This window comes from Callorhinus ursinus, unplaced genomic scaffold (genome assembly GCF_003265705.2).
Source record: "Callorhinus ursinus isolate GAN/ISIS: 27379988/994484 unplaced genomic scaffold, GSC_fseal_2.0 scaffold4, whole genome shotgun sequence".
Taxonomy (NCBI): domain Eukaryota; kingdom Metazoa; phylum Chordata; class Mammalia; order Carnivora; family Otariidae; genus Callorhinus; species Callorhinus ursinus.
The window spans coordinates 83,244,756-83,268,366 of NW_027397066.1; the positions used below are offsets into that span (position 1 = coordinate 83,244,756).

The 23,611-nt window shown below is 36.2% G+C and overlaps 2 protein-coding genes across 2 annotated transcripts in view; both read right to left on the bottom strand.

The window, feature by feature from the left end:
- Positions 1 to 23,611, bottom strand: part of PPP3CA (protein phosphatase 3 catalytic subunit alpha) — a 502,337-nt gene that overhangs the window by 450,041 nt on the left and 28,685 nt on the right. The gene's annotated exons all lie outside the window — the stretch shown is intronic.
- LOC112825506 (small ribosomal subunit protein eS12-like) lies at positions 21,935 to 22,435 on the bottom strand. Its single transcript, XM_073891201.1, has one exon. It carries the CDS (start codon positions 22,364 to 22,366, stop codon positions 21,968 to 21,970), a length of 399 nt encoding a protein of 132 aa, XP_073747302.1. The 5' UTR covers positions 22,367 to 22,435; the 3' UTR covers positions 21,935 to 21,967.

Sequence of the window (23,611 nt, forward strand, 5' to 3'; positions counted from 1 at the left end):
ATATATATATATATATATATATATATATATATATATATGTATAACTACGAAGTATAACTACAGAGTTGCAGCCCCAAATTAAAAGCTCAGTCTCTCCAGATCTCTCATCCTAAAACAGGGACACTGTTGGAAAGAAGTGGGACTTTGAAATCTGGGTTGAAGACCCTTGGGAAAATGTGGGCTGAGACGGAGATCTTTAATCTCCATCTTCCCCTGAAATTCCCAGGCTTGTTGGGGGGAAGGGCCTTCTCTCTCCATCAGCTCTCCTCTGACTTAAAGTTAGCACATCAGGGGCAGTTGCCTCAGAAGCTAATACTGATTCTCCCCCAGGCCCTCGCTGACTACTTCTTACTGCCTTTGATCTCCCTTAATAATTAAATACCAACAAAGCCCTAAGAAGTAAAAATTATTAATGACTGCTAAGTAAAATATTTGATAAAAAAATAAAATTAAGATTAAAATACTTTTAAAAAAGCCTCTAAGACGTCTTTTATAACTACACTCTCTTTGGGTTTTCCAAAATGGTCATTAGGTAACACAAGTTTTCCTCCTTCGCCCTATAAAATAAAGGACCATAAGAATAATTAGGTTTATCTAAAAATCCTGTAAATTTTAATTAATTCAAAAGTGTTTTAAAAGCTTTTGTCTACCAAACTTAATCTATATTTAAAAAAACTGAAAATTCAAGGAAATTTTGTCTTTTTAGTAAATATGTGAACATAAATGATCTTCTAATGATTGAATATTTTTAAAATAAAAAAACATATTCCTATTTCAGCTCAAAGATAGGGTACATAATAGTCAAGCAATTTGTTTCTAGGATTCTACACTTATAAAACTTTTTTTTCTTTTCTCTCTCTCTCTTTGTTGTTCATTTGAAGTCTGAATAAGTATTAGGGGTATGAGTCAATGACATATAAATCGTCAGAGGCCTATTGCTTATTAAAGTCTTTCTCTAGATTCAATAACCAAGACATATCCCCTTGACTAAGAGTGATCCAACAATAGAAAAACTATGAAAACCTCAGCTGATTTAGTTTTAAAATACCAAGTAAGCGTAATGGTTTCCCATACTATATAAGCTCTTCTATTGACAAAATAGCCTGAGCACTTTTTGGCCAGTTGTCAAACTATGAAATAGGGTTGTTTTCCCATTCACATGCAACTGTTCATCACTGCAATGCTCTAAAGCCAGCTACCTCTTTCCTTTACTGGAAGAAGAATCCCATGATTATTTAACTTATCTCAGGGAACGATCCATACCTTGCACAGACTTCTTAAATAGAAACTCTCTTGGATAATTCTTTGATTTACTTATGTTTGTGAATGTTTCTTGAAAAGAAAAAAAATTTCTAAGAAGGTTATTCTATCAGACATGAATTTTCCTTAAAATTTAAGTTTTTCACAGTTACATCAATTTAGATGGCTAAATCTGTTGCTTTTGCTCAGACCTCTCTTCTGAAAAAAAGGTAAAAGACTAAATATTTATACTAATAGGAAACACATGATTTTGTGTTAGTCCATGACTTTGAAATGCTTGGGTAATTGAGATTTCTTGACTACTACAGAAACCCATAGAAAATGAATGGCAAATTAAAGAAATGTAGCTTCTTTGCTATTACCTAAGGAGATTGTCATGATAAAGGAATGTACCAAAAATGCTTCATGATATTATTTACAATAGCAAAATAAAAAAAATAAAGTAAATAAATAAAAAAAATAGCAAAAATAAGTTAGCCATGATACTGAACCAACTTTGTAGATATTTTAAAGCTGCTGTTGAGGATGTTTCTAAGATGTGCCCTACCTCCTACTGGCTAAAAACACAAACTTGGTGGGCCCATAAAGGTAGGACATGGACAGGAACATAAACTTATGGGACCCTTCTGAATATCTCCAAATGCACTATATGTAAGTTCTAACTATTGCTATTCATTCTTTGGGTAGTTTGAAGCTTTTTTTTTTTTTAATGGACAGCTATGGTTTTAGTGTAGGAAAAAAAATGTGTGATTTTATATACTGACTTGGGGAATTCCAACTTATCTCTCCGGTAACAGGGACGCATACTTCATTGGCACCATTATTTAAGAACTTTATAGATGATAATTACTCAGAATCTCCACAACCCTTATCATCCCAAACTTGAGGAAAGATAAAGAGAATCAAGGGAATTCCAATACTATAATTAACAAAACTTGGAAACCTCGAACCATCAAGGTTCAAACTGCTGTCTTGAGGACAATAAGATCAATCATCTCTAGTATCCACAAGTAATCTCCTTTTGAATTAATAACAGGCCTGCCTAATATTTTTGAGAATTACTTCCAATGCTAGATTCTGTTCTATCAGAAGCTGATATGACTAATTATTGCAGGAGACTCAAATGATACCTCTAGCTTTATCACCAAGAAATAAAAATGTATTTCCAAAATGCCTAGCTAGGCAGCCTTTGCATGATCTGAAACCTGGAGATGTGAGCTTCTGAAAAAGGCATCCGAAAAAAAAAAAAAAAAACCTGACCTTAAATCTCAACAGAAAAAAAACCTTATAAGGTCCTGTTAACAATTGGTACAGCAATGAAATTCCAAGGTATTGATCCTTGGGTTCGTGTTTCCCAAATTAAAACATACACAGCATTTCCTGCTGACCACTGGACTTGCATTCCAACAGGAGACCCTAAATTGATGATTTTTAGGCATTCTGAAGTTGCTGACTATAAAAGGTGGACAACCTCTGCCCCAAATGACAAACTACTGACTAGAAAAGTAGAGTTTCTGCTCAAAACAATGGAACAAGAATTAATTTTCTGATTTTTTTAGCACTTCTTCTTTTTACCACTAATCTTGCCTATTGTTTTTTTGTCATTCTCTACTTACTAACTAAAAGTTCTCAATATAATTGTCATCTGTATCCTGTTACTTTTGATCCTTCTCTTTCCCCAATTAAGAAAAAAACAGAACTCTCAGATGGTGTCTTTTTCTCACACTGTAGCTACTGCTCTGATTTAACTGACTACTGATGAAATTTAATAACCGTTCTTTTAAACACTTCAGAAGTAGATTCACTTTCACAGGTACCTCTTGGTACTTATGTTTACTTCATATATCACAAACTCCAGTCTAAGAAAAATTAGACTTTGACTTCATGTCAACAAGGGTTTCTGCTAAGGCTATTACCACCCTATCAGTAAAATCTTGTTCATCAGGAAAAAGAGCTAATTTAGGGCCATTCCTGTTACAGTAGTCAGTTTATTGTCTCTAGAGATACTACAAACTGTTTTTCAGAAACCCTTTAAGTGTACTCCAGGAACCTGCCCATCTTGAGGCACAGCAATTGACTTACTTCTTGTGTTAGATGATATTCTTAATCCCAATACAGTCTGTGTCCCACTATACTACTATTTGTTATGCGGACATCAAACTTACTCCCACCTGTCACACACTAACTTATCATGTGTATTCCAGATAACTGTTCGAGATTTTCAGATGTTTATAATTGGCAACTTCCAATGTGTGGGAAGGAAATAATTATGTTTCCCTGAAAGAAATACTCAAACCTCTCAGACGGGGTAAACACAGGCTACTTAGGAGAACTCTCAGGAGAAATAACTATCTCTTTATGCATACTATAGAATAATACAATTGGAAAAAGTATTCTGACCCTGGAAGACAAAATAAATGACACAAATTCTGTCTGTAAGCCCTCCAAAATCATTTTAAATTTAAATTTATTACTCAGAGTTATCATGGTTAATCACATAGGCCTCAATTTGTATTTAGCTAGCCAAAGGAAAAAAATATTCTCTAGCAAATATTTCTTGTTGCTCCTATGATGGTAGAAGTCAAGTAGAACAGTGCATTACTAGTCTAAAGAAAAACAAAAGCTACCTGGTTCTCTAAAACAGACTCAGATGGATTCTGAGAAATATTTTTACTGCCTGGGATTTATAATTTTTCCCTGATTTTGAGATTTTTTCTTTACAAAGTGCAATATTGGAGTTAGCTATTTTTTGAGGGAAAAAGTTTAACTATATTGTAACTGAAGCTAGTGGAGTAAGCCATACCAAATCTAATTGTTTTGAGAAATAAGAATACATCATGAAGACACTTTAGTTTGATGTGGTGAAGACAGAAACTAGATTGTAATGGTTTAAAGAGTCACCGGGGAGTTAGAAAGTGGTAAGCAAAGCCTAGACCACTTCTTCAAAAAGTGTGATTTTGAAGGAATGTGAGAGAAATCTAGAGATGTGAGCTGTGGAGATGGGAATGCCATCCAGTGCCCAGTTGAGGGGTTAGCCATCAATAGGAGTGAATCACATCTGGTACGACACGAGGAAAGTGGTCTAAAGGATAGGTGATAGTGTAGGCAGGTTGTGGGCAAGATAAATGGAGCAGTAGGTATTGTAGGACATCACTATTCTGTTTGTGAATTAGGTATTGAGATTATCTGGTGAGACTGAAGGTAAAAGTAAAAGGATAGAAGATTTAAAGAGTAAATGGAAAACAGAGTTTGAGAGGAATGGAAGAGATAAATGAGGACACACAGAAGATTTTTCTGAAGAATCGCAAGTACTGTCTTCTGTTGGAAACTGAATTTGTAAGGGAACCAATGTGTAGAATTGTATAATTCTCTCTAGTAGGACTCAGAAACAGCTATTGTTTAGGAAAAGAGAAAGTGCGCTGGTGGATTGACACAGCTGAGATTACTTTTTATATGCATGTGGTGAAATGACAAGGGACAGGGGAAGTCATCAATTAGACAAGAATGCACTTAAAGAGATGGGCCATAGGATCTGAGGTGTCAAGGCACAGACAGCTTGATGACTCATTTAGGGAACTGTGCTATCTCTGTGAAGTCTCCGGCAGAAATTTCCAGTGAGTAAAAGAATGAAGTCTTAAAATGAAGCAGAATTGAAATATCCTATAGACACTGAGAAACTTGAAGAATTTTAAATACACCATAAAAGGCAACAATGCAAACAGACAGGAAGGGAGGAAGAGAGCAAAGGAAAACAGAGTTGATGGGAGAGTGACGTTTCAACTAAGGGAAAGAAGTATTAAGTTATATGATAAATTTTGCTCTATGAAACATAAACATTGAAACTTATTTTTAAAAAACCTGAAGAGCTCTAAGTTGTTTTGCTAATATTATTAAGTATCTTGCCCACACATTTTGATTTTTAGAAAGTTAAGTAATTTCCCTTAACCTCAGTTTCCTTATTTATAGTGGTGGCAATAATGCCTACCTTGAAAGATTTAGGAAGAGGGTTAAATAATATCGTCAGAAAGTGTATATCATAATGGCAAGCATAAAACCAATGTAAATTTTGCTTTATCTTTTCCATAATCAATACTCAAATCACGCTGGTTAAGCATTTAAAAAGCAGCTGGTCCTAAATTAGAAAAGATCTTCTTTTCAATTTATTGCCATCAACAAAACCATAAACTTAAGTATGTGATAGTTGAATGTGGGAATTATGTAACTTAAAATGTAGGTGCCTACAGCAGGAATAATTTAGTGAAATGTGGTACTTGGGCTCTGCCTGAAACAACAGGGAGAAAACCATCCCCTGAATCTCCACAACTTTCTCGTATCTCCCTTACACCAGGCAAAGAAGTTGTGTGACTATGTGTGGGTGTTTAAATCAAAGCTTTGGAGGGCTTGGGTTTAACTGTCATGTGTGTACTGATAGCTTGTTAGGTGTACATGTAGCCTAGATCTCACTTTGGAACTGCTTGCCATACTTCTTCACCTGGATATGGCTGTACATATATTTGACATTGTCCAGAAATAAACTCAAACCCTAAACATGCTCTCAGTCTATTTATTTCCTATTGTTTTGGGGGAAAACACCACACATTTAGACACCCCACACTAAAAACATCTCAGTTTCATTCTTGAATATCTTTTCTCCTTCACCAAATACCTAATTACCTACGATCTCCTAAGACTTTCTCAGTCTGATTCCCCACTTTTCATCCCTACCACCAATACCTTAGCTCTGGACCTCAGAATCTCTCATATAGACTATTGCATATCTTTGCGACTCCAAGAGTCTCAACTTTAACCCATATGTGTAGCTGTGTCCTTCTCCCCTATCACACTATAAAACTTAAATTCAGGATCCTTATAAAGTGCCTGGTCCATGCTGAGTACTCAATAAACATTTGTTGAGCTAAACAGAATTGAGGGAAAACAGATAGTCTTTATCTGAGGAGACTGAGGGTTGCCATTGCAGAGGAAAACTCATCTTGATAGGCTGATCCCAAACTGTATTTTCCTTCCATTTTTGTTTAATTGAAGTATAGTTGGCACACAATGTTACATTAGTTTCAGTGCACAACATAGTGATTTGACAACTCTATACATTATGCTATGCTACCATAAGTGTAACTACCATCTGTCACCAGACAATGCTATTACAATACCACTGACTATATTCCCTATGCTGTACCTTTTATTCCCTTGACTTATTCATTCCATAATTGAAAACTTGGACCTCCCACTCTCCTTTACTCATTTTGACCATCTTCCACTCCCACCTGGCAACCATCAGTTCGTTCTCTGTATTTATAAATCTGTTTCTGCTTTTTCTGTTTGTTTTTTAGATTCAACATGTAAGTGAACTCATATGGTATTTGTCTTTCTCTGACTCATTTCACTTTTAATACCATCTAGGTTAATCCATGTTGTTGCAAATGGCAAGATCTCATTCTTTTTTTTTTTATGGCCAAGTAATAATCCACTATACACATCTTTTTTATCCATTCATCTATCAATGGACACTTGGGTTGCTTTCATATCTTGGCTATTATATATAATGCTGTAATCAAAACAAGGGTGCATATATCTTTTTGAATTACTGTTTTCATTTTCTTTGGGTACTCAGTAGTCAAATTACTAGATCACACAGTGTTTTTATTTTTAATTTTTTGAGGAAACTCCATAGTATTTTTCACAGTGGCTGCGCCAATTTACATTCCCACTAGCAGTGCATGAGGGTTCCTTTTTCTCCACATCCTCACCAATACTTGTTATTACTTGTCCTTTTGATTCTAACCATTCTGACAAAAGGTGATAATTCATTGTGGTTTTGATTTGCATTTCCCAGATGATTAGTGAAATTATGCATCTTTTCACATGTCTGTTGGCCATGTCTTCTTTGGAAAAATGCCTATTCAGGTCCTCTGCCCATTTTTAAATCAGATTCTTTGTTTGTTTGGTGTTGAGTTATGTAAGTTCTTTATATATTTTAGAATATTAACCCCTTATCTGATATATTGTTTGCAAATATCTTCTCCCATTCAGTGGGTTGACTTTTCATTTTGTTGATGATTTCCTTCACTGTGCAAAAGTTTTTTATTTTGATGTAACCCCAATAGTTTATTTTTTCTCCTTGCCTAAGGAGACAGAACTAGAAATTCTTATCAGTCAATGAAATTACTGCCTATGTTTTCTTCTAAGAGTTTTATGGTGTCAGGTCTCACATTTAGGTCTTTATTTTATTTTTGTGTATGGTATAAGCCAGAGGTCTAGTTTCATTCTTTTGCATGAGCTATCCTATTTTCCCAGCACCATTTGTTGAAGAGACAGTGTTTTCTCCACCGTATATTCTTGCCTTCTTTGTCATAGATTAATAAACATATAAGTGTAGGTTTGTTTCTGGGCTCTCTATTCCATTCCACTGATCTGTGTCTATGTTTGTGTCAGTACCATACTGCTTTGAGTATTATAGCTTTGTAGTATATCCTGAAATCTGGGATTGTGATACCTTTGACTTTGTTCTTCTTTCTCAAGATTCCTATTCAGTTTTCAATCTTAGCTTTCACGCCTCTCTTTTAACTCATTCTAATTGGATTTGTCATCAGTGATCTTGTTAGACACTCCCACCTCTAGCATAGCCTAATAGAATGGTTACTGTCTTTTTTCAGAGTGAGACACACAAGGATTGTAAGCCCACTTCAGCCTATTATTATCTTTGTGTGCTTGAGAAAACTGTCTGCGAACCAGTTTGTTTAATAAAAATGGAAATAATAATAACTGTATCAGTATAAAAGTGAAGATGAAGTGATATGCTTTATATAGGGCAATTGGCCAAAAATTACTGCTCAAAAAATTTTAACTATTATCACTCTTTTTCAGCCCTGCCCTACCTGTCCCTCTCCAGTCTCTCTGAATCCTGTCTACTCTTTCTTTTCTTTCTGGATAGTTCATTCCCACCTTTATAATAAAGCCTTCCCTTTTGAGAATTAATTTTCCTACTTCATTCTCTTAATAATTGCTCCAATAATGGTATTAACTGCCGGATGAATTAAGAATACTTCATATACCATTTTATTTAAAGAAGTATATATTATCGTCTCTATTTGACAAATAATAAAACTGAGAAATAGTATAGTAAAGTTGCTTGCCTAAAGTCATATAAGAAGGAATGGGGAGAGGGATAATTTAAATTCAATCAATGCTATAATTCTTTCCCAAAGCCAAAGGACTCCATTGACTGAAACTATTCATTATTCTTAACTTATCAACTCTATTGCATTTTTCATTATGGAATATGGTAGGTTAAATATGGCCACGGATTTTTTGCAGCTCCTTCTATCAGGAGGAGTTTATTTCTTTATATATCTTGAATCTGAATTGGTCTTGTGACTTTTTGGCTAATAGAATATGGTAGAAGTAAAGATGTGTGAGTTCTGGAGCCTAGGTCTTGACAGACCCGACACCTCCAGGCTTCATCTCTTTGAAATGTTCCCACCACATCTAAGGCAACCCAGGATAGCCTACTGAATGATAGGAGACCACATGAAGTGAGTGGCTCAGGTGACAGGCAGTTGTACCAATTCCCAGACATGTGAAAGAGGCTATCATCTACCCTCCAATCCCAGGCCAGCTACCAGCACACTCAACCACTGAGAGCCAACAGAGAAACTCCAGGTCAATCCAAGAATCCTTAGCAAGAGTAAATTGTCATTCAAGGCACTATGTCTTCAGGTGTTTTTTATGCATAAATAGCTAACTGAGACCAAAACTGATACCTACAGGTAGATTACGTCTATGACACAGATCTAAAAAGATGACATTGGCTTTAAGACCAGGTAATGGGTCAATAATAGAGAGCAAATCACAAGACAATCACAGGAGGCTGGAAGATCAGTGAGCAAATTGCTCCTGGAGGCTGAAAAAGGGGCACCTGTTCTGTGTAATTCCAGTACATTTAGCATAAATATTGCCTGTAGTAAACTGGAAGATACAGAATATACCTAATAAACTTGTGGATCTGGCAAAAGATATCTATAGACAGAATGTTGAATGTGCCAGGCTATTCCTCTTAGTGGTGTATGATAAAACACAGGAAGAGATACACAAGCTAGAAGGACTGATTGGTTTGCAAGTAGCAGTTAGAAAAAACAGAGAAGACCCAACACTTGTTGGGTTGGAAAGTAAGTCACCTTTCATCCCCTGTCTTCCAGCTGGTAAAAAATTTCTCAATCAAATGAGGCCTATGAATAAATATAAAATTATGTGAGTGGCTGTGCAACCCTTTGCTAAAGGTTACAGCAAAACTAGTGTCTAATAGACACTCTTACCTGGAAAAAGCAGGCATGTAAGAATTTTAAGAGTGTTCTACCATAGCAGTCACCCACACAGACTAAAGTAGAAATTTGGGAGTCATCAGCAGGTAGATAGTACATCAAGTCACAGAACAGGATGAGATGCACAGACAAAAATGGTAGGTCAATGAATAAGAGGAATCAACACAGTCAAAAAGTTATAGCAGTTGGGATTCTATAATAAGCAGGAAAATAGAAGATGGTAAACAGTATTGGCTTGCCTTGAGACTTCGGACGTGCTCCTCTAGTTATTGGTGATGACTTGAAAGTATGTGGCAAAAGATGGGGCAGAGGAAAAGATGGGTCGGTGTGAGAAGCCACAGTGCTTGATGACTTCTTTGTGGTTGTTGACATCACCAGGAATGATAATGGGTTTAGTGGTGGAGGGGAATCCCAGACTCTTCTGTTTCCATACCTTGTCATATCAAGACCCAGATGCTTTTGTCTTTGTCTCTTTCAAATATCTTATTTTCTATAGAGAAATAGAACAGATTTTAAAAAAGAAGTTCCTAAACTACGGCAACTCATGAGGACTATTATGGAAAAAAATAAGCCCAAAAGTCATAGGCAGGTGGCAGATCTCTCACTTCAAGTATCCTCCGTGCACCCCTCCCCTCTCCCCCCATCTTCTAGATCGAGCTCTTCTGGAGAAGGAGGAATCTGAAAGTGAATGTTGGGCCACATCAACAAATTATTTTATATATGAGACCATATTTTTTCTAATGGATGCATTTTTTTTAGACTTAGCATATTCTCCAGAAAACAATGGTATAAACTAAAAAGAGAGGTAAAATAGGTATTGCCTATGTAGCTCTTTTCTTGTTGCTAGAAATAAGTTTTTCTAGAGTCACTGAAAATTCATATTCCCCAGTACAATCATTTATATTCAGTAGCAGAAGCAGTTTGCGTAGGAATATATTTGTAACATCATTCCATGCTTAATATTATATGGGTCTACCTCCATACTGTTTTCCACAGTTGCTGCACAATGCATGAGAGTTCCTTTTTCTCCATATCCTCATCACTTGTTATTTCTTGTCTTTTTTATTCTAGCCATTCTGGCAGGTGTGAGGTGGTATCTCATTGTGGTTTTGATTTACATTTCCCTGATGATGAGTAATGTTGAGCATTTTTTCAAGCATCTATTGGCTGTCTACATGATTCTCTGGAAAAAAATGTCAGTTTAGGTCTTCTGCCCGTTTTTAATTAGATTACGTGGTTTTTGATGCTGAGTTGTGTAAGTTCTTTATATATTTTGGATATTAACCCCTTATCAGATATATTGTTTGCAAATGTCTTCTCCCATTTAGTAGGTCGTCTTTCTGTTTTGTAGATGGTTTCCTTTGTTGTGCAAAAGCTTTTTATTTTGGTATAGTCCCAATTGTTAATTTTTCCTTTTGTTCCTCTTGCCTGAGGAGACATATCCAGAGAAATGTTGCTAAGGCTGATGTCAAAGAAATTACTGCCTATGTTTTCTTCTAAGAGTTTTATGGTGTCAGGTCTCACATTTAGGTCTTTAATCTATTTTATTTTTATGTGTGGTGTAAGCCAGTGGTCTAGTTTCATGCTTTTGCATGTATCTGTCCAGTTTTCCCAGCACCATTTGTTGAAGAGACTGTTCTCCTCACTGTATATTCTTGCCCTCTTTGTTAAAGATTTAATCAACCATTTAAGTGTGGGTTTGTTTCTGGTCTCTCTATTCCGTTCTATTGATCTCTGTGTCTATGTTTGTGCCAGTATCATACTATTTTGATTATTACAGCTTTTTTTTTTTAATAAACAGTATGGTGGTTCCTCAAAAATTAAAAATAGAAATACCATATGACCCAGTAATTCCACTACTATTTACCCCCAAAATCAAAAGCACTTAATTTGAAGACATATGCACCTCTATGTTTATTGCAGCATTATTTATAATAGCCAAGATATAGAAGCAACCTGTGTCCATCAACAGATAAATGGAAAAAAAGATGTGGGGTGTGTGTGTGCATGTTTATATATGTGTATGTGTGTGTGTGTATATATATATATATATATACACACACACACTATATACATATATATATATATATAGTGGATATATATATATATATTCAGCCATAATAAAAGAATGAGAATTTGCCATCACACCAGTAGGATGGAGCTAGAGAATATTATGCTAAGTGAAATAAGTCACATAGAGAAAGACAAATACTTTATGATTTCACTTACATGCTTTAGAAAACAAAACAAATGAACAAACCAACAAACAAAAAGCAGAAACAAAGCCATAAATACAGAGAACAAATTGATAATTGCTAGAAGGGAGGGTGGCATAAGGGGATGGGCAAAATGGGTGTAGGGGAGTGAGAAGTACACACTTCCAATTATGGAATGAATAAGTCAAGGGGATAAAAGATAAAGTATAGGGGATATAGTCAATGGTATTATAATAGTGTTGTCTGGTGACAGATGGTAGCTACACTTGCGGTGAACATAGCATAATGTAGACTTGTCAGATCACTATGTTGTATATCTGAAACTAATATAACACTGTTTTTCAATTATACTTCAATTAAAAAATCTATACATTATATGGGTCTACATTTTCAAGCTGAACAGACATAAAGAAAATGGTCTGAACTTTATTACTCAAGGAGAACTATTTTTTTTAATTTTTATTTATTCATGAGAGACAGAGAGAGAGAGGCAGAGGGAGAAGCAGGCTCCCAAGGAGTAGGGAGCCCAAAGCGAGACTCCATCCCAGGACCCCGGGATCACAACCTGAGCCGAAGGCAGATGCCCAACCGTCTGAGCCACCCAGGCACCGAAGGAGAACTATTTTTAACATCTCCAAATTTCAAATATTTCCACAGAGTTGCTCCGTTTATTGGAAAAAATACAAAATGCTACTTAAAAATTTAGTAATGCTTTCAAGTGAATTTGTATTTTAATAAGCATAATAGTAATATACATATTAAATACCAACATACATACTTAAATTCATATATATATATATACACATGTGTGTATATATATACACATATATAGAACATTGAAACCAACCTTTATATACACACACACACACACACACACATATAGAATATATCTATACACACACATATACATATATATACACATATATACAGAACTTTAAAACCAACCTTTTTTGTGGTTAGGACACTTAAGATCTACTCTCTTAGCAAATTTCAAGTATACAATACAAGATCATTAACCATTTTTACGTTGCTGTAATTAGCTCTCCAGAACTTACTCATCTTACATAACTGAAGCTTTGTACCCCTTGACTAACATCTCCCTATTTCACTATGTGAGATGATGGATATGTTAATTAGCGTGATTGTCGCTATTATTTCACAATGTATTTGTATATCAAAACATCAAGTCATATACCTTACATCTATGCAATTTTTATCACTTATACTCAAACATAGGGGAAATTAAAAAAAAAACAACTGAAAAATATCAAATGTAGGCACTGCAGCATGAGGCAGTGGGAGGAGGTCTTAACTGGGTGTCCATGAATCCAGCTCATTCCAGCTCTACCAGTAGTCTATCCAAAATAGTTGTTAGAGATATTAGATAAGATCAAGCAGCTGATCTAATGCCAACTGAGTCTGCACATGAGAATTTTGCTAACCGTTTTTCAGAATTCACTCCATCAACTTCCGTATCTTTCTCTGATGGGATGACTCCCTCTTTTGACTTTACTGATCATAGTCTACTTGGGACTTTGGCCAGTGATGACTTAGGACATGAGATATTCCCCTTGTTGTTTTAGCAATCATCTCTGCCTCCCAGCCATGTCTTTCTTTTTTTTTTTTTTTAAGATTTTATTTATTTATTTGAGAGAGAGAGAGAGAGCCCAAGAGGGGATAGGGTCAGAGGGAGAAGCAGACTCCCTGCTCAGCAGGGAGCCCAATGTGAGACTCGATCCCAGGACTCCGGGATCATGACCTGAGCCGAAGGCAGTCGCTTAACCAACTGAGCCACCCAGGTGCCCCCAGCCATGTCTTTCTTTATTTCAGTTTGGCCTACCTTCCAGGATGTTCAAACCTTATTCCTCCACTAAGAGTTATATGTAAAGACATGGCCTAGAACTTTAGATGAACATAAAGTCACTTATGATTTTATTTTTCTATAATTGTAAATTTTCAATATCATAATGAATATAAATCACTTTTTTCTTTTTTAAAAACATGTTAATGAGAAGAATTTTCTGTCTCTTAAAAAAAAAAAACCCAAAAAACAAAAAACAAAACAATAAGAACTCCTCTGAGACTCCATAAAAAATACACACAGACAGTGCACAAAACTACTTCTTCCTTAGTTCTTCCACCTGTCCTCTTGAGGTTCTACCTTTTAAAACATTCCCCCAGTATTATCCAATTTGCTTCTTACTTTTGACTTTAAAGAGAAGAAACCAAGAAAAGTTTTTGTATGGCTGTAAACAATGAAGAGAGGTCATAAAAGAGGCACTTACTACCTTTCATATGTAGAGAGAATACACTGAAAAGGCTCAGTGCATCAACTTCATGTGATACACTTCTGATGAAATGGACTCCCTCTCACTACAAATGGTCAGCATTGGCTGTAGTCAACTAAGGTAGAGATGAGTGCTCAGTGGTGATTAGGCCATCTGGTCAACTAAGATAAGGATGCGCGCTCAGGGGCACTTGGGTGGCTCACAGTGCCTCATACATCTGACTCTTGATTTTGGCTCAGGTCATGATCCCAGGGTCCTGGGATTGAGCCCCACATCTGGCTCCCTGCATAGCCAGGACTCTGCATGTCTCCCTCTGTTGTCCCTCCCCCTGCTCGTGCTCTCTCTCTCTCTAAAATAGATAAATAAATCCTTAAAAAAAAAAAAAGATGAGTGCTCAATTTTCTCCTCCCCTCTTTCCCACCAGCCCCCCTTCTCCTCCTCTTCTTTCTCTTTTTTGTGTCCTTTTTTCTCTTTTTTTCTTTCACTGTTCAAGTTTTATTTGGTGTTTTACTTGGCATGACACTTGGATAGTTGGTTGCCTTGTTTTCATGAAATTTTTCTTTTTCCATTATATGGCAAAGTATGCTAGCTACTCTGACACAAATAGTACATAAATAAGATCCTTTAGAGCAGTTTTGCACTATTGGATCTCTCTCTTTTCCTCCCCTATACATGTCTACCTCATAATAGCATTTTGGAGATTTTTAGAGAAGGAGGAGTGCTGAAAAAAAATTGCTGAATAATAACCAGTTTTAGCTGATGCTTGAAATCTCACTATTAGAAAATCATTATTCTCTGTAAGGCGATTTTTATCCAGGTTCTTCCTTTAAAATATTAAACTAACTTAACAAAATATTATGCATTATTATAAGAAAAAAATTTAAATTAGCTAAGTTCCTGCCATGCTGCAAGTGACAACAAATGTTTTCTCTGGCAATAAGAGAATTAAATTTGTAATTAACTCATCACTAATGGATTATAGTTCCTTTCTTGAGATAGCCCCAGGAGATACAAATTTTTCCCTATTGATTGTGAATATTTCTTTTTTTAAGATTTTATTTATTTATTTAACAGAGAGTGTGTGCACAAGCAGAGGGAGCAGCAGAGGGAGAGAGAGAAGCAGTCTCTCTGCTGAGCAGGGAGTCAGATGCAGGACTCCATCCCAGGACCTGAGCTGATCATGACCAGCACCACTCCCAGCACACAGAGCCCCAGCAGAAGAAGAGGGGTAAGTAGGGTGGTCTCCGTACCATAGCTCGTACAAACTGACTGCCGCCAATTGACCAGTGTGGGTACAAAAGCCACTCACAAGAGTGCTCCCTCTACTGGAGGGGTGAAGAAACTTCAACATTATAGGCCTGGTACTGTGGCACTCCGTGAAAATTAGACATTATCACAAGTTTACTGAACTTCTGATGCTAGGAATTGCCCATGACTTCAAAACAGATCTGCACTTACAGGGTGCAGCTACTGGGTTCTGCAGGAGGCAAGTGAGGCTTATCTGGTGGGCCTTTCTGAAAACACCAACCTGTGTGCTATCCATGCGAAACATGTCACAGTTATGCCAGAAAACATCCAGCTAGCACACCACAGACATGCAGAATGTGATTAAGCACCATTATGATGGAAAACATTTCATTCTTTTAAAAAAAAATTCTCTTCTTCCTTTTATTGATAGCTCTGAACATTAGATTTTTTTTTCCCATGGGGTCAAGAGGTACCTAAGTATATGATTGCTAGTGGAAAAATAGGGGATAGAAATTAGGTATTGGCAGTTTTTCCATCTTCATTTGTGTGTGAATTTTTTATATAAATGTGGGGATAGGAAGCATTAATGCAAGTCAAATGTTTCAGTGAACACGTGTTAGCAGTTCAACTTTATAATAATTATAGACAACCCTGTTACGTTTTTCTGGACAATGCCAGCATTTGGATATTTTTACAACAGGAAATTTCTTATTGACGGCAACTACATGGTGCTTGTAGCATTTTTATCATACAGTAGATTCCATCCATTCATTATACTTTCCTGAGTTGTCCTATATGCAAGTACGTGTTTTTAATGTTGTCTGTCTTCTGTGCTGTTCCTGTAAGTTTACTATTAAAATACATTAAACTATGAAAAAAGTTATACATGGTTTTTCAACTGTGTGGGGGGTTGGCACCCCTAACTCCGATGTTGTTCAAGGGTCAACTATATTTGTTTTATAATCAGAGTTGAGTGCTCTACTTTATAACCAGAATTGATCAGATGTAACTATGGCACCCACCACCAACATAATGTTTGTAAAAATTAGAAAAAGAAAGGTTCCTTTTTACACTATCTTGTTGTGTTCATTTATATGTGCAAATACATATATATATATATATATCTTCGTTTTATTTATTATTTATTTCCTTACTATTCTCCAGACTACAAGCCACTCAAGGAAAGGTGCCATGTTTGTTTTGCTAATTGCTATATTCCTGTATGTCCAGCACTGTAATTAAATGAGACAGTGATGTAAATGCCTCAATTCTATGCATATATATGTGTGTACACACACATATACATACATTCACACATATTATATATGTACAATATGTGTACATACACATATTACATACTTATACATAATACATCTATGTATATATAACCAAAACATATTTATATACATATATACATGTATATATGTATTTGTTGGTTTGCTTGTTTCAACTACACACTTAATTTTAGGAGCATGGGAAGATAAAGGGTAAAAGGTGTGGAGGTAGGAACTAGTTCACAGCTAGGAATGTAATGAAATTCATAGCTATTTCCCAAATCTTCACTATAAGCAATAGTTTTAGCATCTTTTATCCCTAAATCTCTATTTAGAATATTTTAAAAATAGCATATTTTCTAAATATTTCCACACTTTCTCTTAGAGGTAAGGACAGTTTACATGTACTATCAGTAAATCAGGGGAGGGGAAGCAAGAACAAATAACCATCTGTATACAGCATATAGTAGATTATCATCCCCCTAGTAAACATTAGCCAGGTGGAGAGGAAAGTGCATAGGCTTTAGAGTGAGGCGGATTCAGATTTAGATGCAGGCTAGGACACACTTTCTATATGAAAGCCTTGATTAAATCACTCTGACCTTCAGTTTCCTCTTTGGGAAAAAAAGGATGATAAAAATCCATCTCAATGTATGTTGTGGGGATTAAATGGGATGAAGTAAGGAAAACATCCAGCATAATTCATAACATATGGTAGGTCAATAATTGTCCCCTTTGTTTTTCTCACCCTTGTCAAGGAAGATGTGCTTTTCTAAATAGATTTGATTACATTGTTCATCATTGTCCTGATAAATCTTTAAACAAAGAGGGTCACTATATTTAACAGCTTGCAAAAATCTCTATTAAAGTATCACTCTTGGGGCGCCTGGGTAGCTCAATCGGTTGGGCGGCTGCCTTCAGCTCAGGTCATGATCCTAAGGTTTTGGGATCAAGCCCCCATCGGGCTCCTTGCTCAGCAGGGAGTCTGCTTCTCCCTCTCCTTCTGCCTGCCATTCCCCCTGCTTGTGCGCGCGCGCGCGCTCTCTCTCTCCCGCTCTCTGTGTCAAATAAATAAATAAAATCTTTTAAAAAATTAAGTATCACTCTCTGTTGTAATTGTTCACTTGAGGACTGGCTACAGGTCTACACTCCGAACATCTCCAGGGCCACATTATGTCTGTTCATCTCTGTATCCCACTAGGTCTGTGCCTGGCACATGGTGGGTACTCAATAAATGTTCATTAAGCAAATATATTATAAGGAGAACACAGAGTATATGAAAGGACTGAACTGAATAAAATTCACTGGGGTCCCCTAGGCAGTCATTTCCAAATTTGGCTGCATATCAAAAGGATGTGAAGAACTTGTGAGAAATTGAGGTAACAGCCACTTGCAATCCTCTGTACCCAACAAATTAACAGAATTTAAACCTGGAGGTTATGGGGCAAAATAATTCATTTTTTTTTTTAAATATCCTGGGTAATTTTGATGACCCTCCAGGTTTGGAAGCCCTTGTCTAGTGATTGGTAGTTACTAAATCATGCTTCTTAGGCCGGCTGCACCAAAACCATCTGGAGTGGGGGCAGCTTTACGAAATGCTGATTGCGCAAAACAAGGGAACCAAAATCTCTGGGAATGTGTCCTAATGATTTGCATTTTTCATGTACCAGAAACATTTGGATCTATATCAGGAAATTTGTGAACCTGTGTGCTAAGCTGCTAAGTGATTGGAAGATTCTCAACTTCTTAAAATTGAGAACAGGAAGTGAATTAAGTGATTATTTCCCCAATGAAGAGCAGAGCCCTTAGAGTCTGCAGAGGAGGTTTTCTTCAAAATAAGCATCACCTTTCAAATTCTAATGTGCCTTGGATGGGGAAAGGGGAGAGTCTCTGTTGAACTGTAAAGAGCCTTGAGAGGATTATGATCATCTGCCCCATCCCTAGCTTTAGAAGCCACTTTGTTTCAGAATTTAACACATCTAGGAAAATACCCTGTGAGGTGTGGTTTAGAAAGTTTTGCCTTTTTGCTAAGAAGACTTTACTAAAGAAATGTTACTTTATATTTTAATTTGTAACTAGTGTGCAAATGGGATAAATCAGTAGCAAAATTTGTTTTGCAAAGACCAATGCTTGTCTTTAAAAAAAATGCCATCTTTCCTAATAAGGATGCAAAAAAAAAAAAGCCTCTATTGATTGACTCAGGAAAGATCTGCAATTTTCTATACCTACCTAACTTAATTTTCTTTCACTGTTCAAGTTTTATTTGGTGTTTTACTTGGCATGACACTTGGATAGTTAATTTTATTAGGTTTACAACTAAATATTTCATTCTTTGTGAGCAATTATAAATAGCATTTAATTTGGTTTTTCATGAGCATATTCCTTATATACAGAAATACAATTAATTTTTATATGTTAATCTTATATCCTATGACCCTACCGAACTTGCTTATTAGTTTTAGGGGTTTGTTTGTTTGTTTTTTTTCTTTTTTAATTTTTATTGTTATGTTAATCACCATATATTACATAATTTGTTTTGGTGTAGTGTTCCATGATTCATTGTTTGTTCATAACACCCAGTGCTCCATGCAGAATGTGCCCTCTTTAATACCCATCACCAGGCTAACCCATCCCCCTACCCTCCTCTAGGGGTTTGTTTTTGTTACCGATTCCTAGGGATTTTTATGTCATCTGCAAGTAGGGATAGATCTTTTCTGATTTGTATGCCTCTTATTTCCTTTTCTTGCCTTTTTTGCATTGGCTAGAAATTCAGTACTCTGCTGAATAAAAGTGGTGAGAGAGGAAATCCTTGCCTTCTTCCTGATCTTAGGGGAAATTTCCTCTCTATTCCCAGTTTTCTGAGAGTTTTTATCATAAATTTGTGTTGAATTTCATAAAATGCTTTCTCTGCACTACTTGACCTAGTCATGTGATTTTTCTTCTTTAGTTGTTAATATGATGGCATATATTAATTGATTTTTGAGTGTTGGACCAGCTTTGCTTTTTAAGAAATTTGTTCACCAATATTGTCAAATTTATGCATGTAGAGTTGTTGGTAGTATTTCCCTATATCTTCATTTTATAGTTATCTATGATATTTTATTTACTTACTTAGAATATATTGTTTTATTATAAATATCTCCTTGGAGTATCTGAGATATGCATAATTTAGTTGATCATTCTCAAACAGGTGTCACAGAGTACCCAGTGTTGAATAGAAAAATGAAAAACTGTTTTATTCGATCTTTGGTATAGATAGTACAATAAGATATGGCAAAAAGTTTGTTATAACTCCTGACAGCCAGAAGTATTTTGCAAAAGCTTTTTAGATTACATTCTAATCCTTTATACAAAAGACAACCAGATTCTTTTCACAATATATGATACATATAAATTTACTTTTACCTTTGTATTCTGAATATCCCAAGTATGTCAACTCACTATCTCCCTTCAAAAAGCTATAACCCATCTTATTAAAGATGAAAATATATTAGTATTAACTATGATTAGATGTAGCTGTATTTTTTATAGGAATTCTATTTCATAACAAATCACAGAGTGACACAGTTTCATGTTCTGCAGAGTTTTGATTTCTTATTATCATTTACACTTATTGTCAGTGTTGCCTAAGGCAAAGTTGTTGCCTTGGTAGCACAAAAAAAATGTACACTTTTATTCTAGGTCAGAAAAGCTGAAATTCTTGTAGCTTTATACTATGCTCATTTTGATGAGTATCTCAAGATGGGGATGGCAGGTACAGTGTCTTCATGCTCTTGCTCACCATTTCTGTACCAATGGAGACATATCTCATTAACCAGCCAGAGCAGTCTGCTCCAGAGAGTAAGGCAAAAGATTGCTATTCATTTTAACATAATCTTTCAGGCAACCATTTCCTAAGCAGCAACCTTACCTACAAGATGAAGCTCACCAGCCTTCCCTATCCTATATGTTTTATGAGGAAATTATTTAAAAATAAAATGAAATAAAAAGCATGAAACTATTACTTTCCACCTGAAACTTATGAATGGTCATGGATAGGTACCTTTTAAACAAAAGATTATTTGGAAATGAAAACTTCTTTTTTTTTAAAGATTTTATTTATTTATTTGACAGAGAGAGACACAGCGAGAGAGAGGGAACACAAGCAGGGGGAGTGGGAGAGGGAGAAGTAGGCTTCCTACAGAGCAGGGAGCCCGATGCGGGGCTTGATCCCAGGACCCTGGGATCATGACCTAAGCCGAAGGCAGACGCTTAATGACCGAGCCACCCAGGCACCCCTGAAAGTTTCTTTTAAAGTATATAATAGACTGACAGCAGAAAAATATTACTGTAATACCATTACTTTTATAGCCATACTGTACAAAATATGCTGAAAACTGTATGTTGTCAGATTTCAAATTAATCTGTGGTTCTCTATGGTTCAAAATTGGTATTTTTAAATAGTGAAAGCACTGGTTTATTATTATGATTGTTATTATGATTCTGACTACTATATTATAACCTTAAAAAAGTTTATCTTAAATAGGATACCGTAGTAATCGTATTTATTCATTCACTCATTCCACAAATATTTCTTGAGCACAATAAATGTCAGCCATCGTTTTTAGCTCCAAAGATAACTGGGAAACAAGAAAGTCAAAGTTCTGCTCCCATGAGGGATGATAAAAACAGCTAGAAATGTACAAACATTCATACATAACTTTACACAGAGTACAGAGATAGGTGGTTAGCTAGGGAACACTTGGTAACTAATTTAGATTTTTGGGTGAGGGGTGGCTTCTCAAAGAAGCTGCTAATGTGATCAGAGACATGAATTACATAAAGGACTCAGCTTTGTGAAGCTGGGACAGGGAAAGAACATTCCATGCAGGCAGAGCTGACCACATAATTTGTGGGGCCCCTTGCAAAAAGAAAATGTGGAACCCCTTGTTCTAAAAGCAGAAAAAAGTACCATTAAATGTGCTAAAATATAAAGCTTTCTCATTTCTTCTATGACCTTTCATTGGACTTGATATAGTGTTTTTTATTTGTTATATTAATATGATATATTAATGTTATTCTAAGCAAAGAAAATTAAAATTTATAATTATTAAATAAATGTTACCATTCATCTTTATATTGTGTCATGCCAATTTTAAATGCAAAAGTAAGAGAATTTAACTCACAGGTGGTATCTCCTCACAGATGGCATCATGAATATTGCACAATTTTTTATTTCAGAGCTTGTATATACATATATCTTTAACTCATAGCAGAAGCATTGTACAAAATTGATTCAACTGTTTTTCTCAGCTGCTTTTTTTATCTTTTTTTTTTTTTGTGGAACAAGAACCAAGTTTATTTGTTCATTTCTTGCACTTGAAGTATTCCTCGATGACATCCTTTGCCTGAGACTCTTTGCCGTAGTCCTTAACCACCATACAACTGCAACCAACCACTTTACAGGGTTTTCCCTCTCTCTCAGTTTTACAGAGGCCTACCCATTCCCCTAGTTTCTTGTTGTCATCGACCTTGATTAGGTTGATTTGGTGTTCAGCACAAAGGGACTCCAGCAGCTTGACATACATAGGCTCATCACAGTTGGATGCAAGCACACAAAGATGGGCCTGGCTATTGTCTAAGGCTTTGGCAGCTTCGCGAATTCCACGTGCTAAGCCATCGTGGATGAGGGCGGTCTTCAGCACCTCTTGTAAAGCAGTGTTAATGTCCACTACACCTCCAGCAGCAATGCCTTCCTCGGCCATGGCGGTGGATTACGAGTGTAGCCGAATCTTGACTGCACGTGACCTTCCGCCTCTGCACGACTCGGCGGCGGCAGGGAAAGAGCTGTTTTTTTTTTTACTTCTTGATAGGCACACATTCTATAAACATTCCCTACCTTGAGCTTAACTTATAAGTAAGGAAGGACTAAATGAAGATGAACATGGGTTAGTTACCCTGTTTTTCTCTTTCTATCTCATGATTCTCAGTGTAGGTGGTTAGCTAATACTGGGAAGATACATGAGCAAGAAAGGTTATGGATAGGGCTCTTTGATTATTCATGCTTCTTAAAACATCACTGCTTCCTTTCAATGTTTGAAGCAAGTTCTGGTTCTCAATAGAAGGTGTGCCATCTCAGCTGGCAGTGTGTCTGCTTACTAGACATGCTTACCTTGTACTCACTTTGAGTCATACTGAACCTCTACTACACACTGTAGGTCTACCAGAATTCTGTGGTTATGGGGCCCTGTAAGTGCTACATGCAATTGAGGTGGCAATGAATGATGGAAATATTGTATGTATTTCCTCTGCTCACCCATGTGCTCCACTGTGCCACTGAATTTCACTTACAAAACACAAGTTAATAGATAAAATTATTTAAAAATTTGAGATTGCATCAGTAGGGCATTAAACCAAGTACAGGGCCCTTTGGATAACAGGGCTCTATGCGATTCCACAGGTCACAAACCCATGAATCTGGCCTTCCAGGCAGATCAAGAACTTGTGTGAAGGCCTGAAAGCAGAAATGAACTTGTCACTTTTTAAATGAGAAAGCAGGCCATTGAAGCTTGGTGGGTGGAGAATGGAGGAGATGAGGTCAATGAGGAAGGAACTAACAGATGACATAGGGCTTTGTTTGCCAGGCTAAGGAGTCTGATGTTTACTCTGATTTTGATTGGAAGCCATTGGAATATTGTAAACTAGGAACATCATGATCTGATTTACATTTTTAAAAGATCACTCTCCTTTGGAATATGAAGTAGTCCCAGAGAGGTAGTGATTTGAACTATGGTGGAAAGAGTATAGATGGAGAGATGTGCAAAATTTAGGATATGTTTTAGAAGTTGAGTGAACTTGGCTTCTCTTGGGTTAGGTGTATGGTATGAGGGGAAAGAGCAAGAAGAGATAATTAAGGTGTTTTGTTTTTTTTTCCTTGTTCAATGAGGTGAGGAAGACTAGTGGTAGAACAGGTTTGATGGATATAGGAAATTTGGCCAAGGTGAGTCTAA

Coding starts and splice junctions, on each gene's coding strand:
- LOC112825506 (XM_073891201.1), bottom strand. CDS start 22,366: ATGGCCGAGGAAGGCATTGCTGCTGGAGGTGTAGTGGACATTAACACT.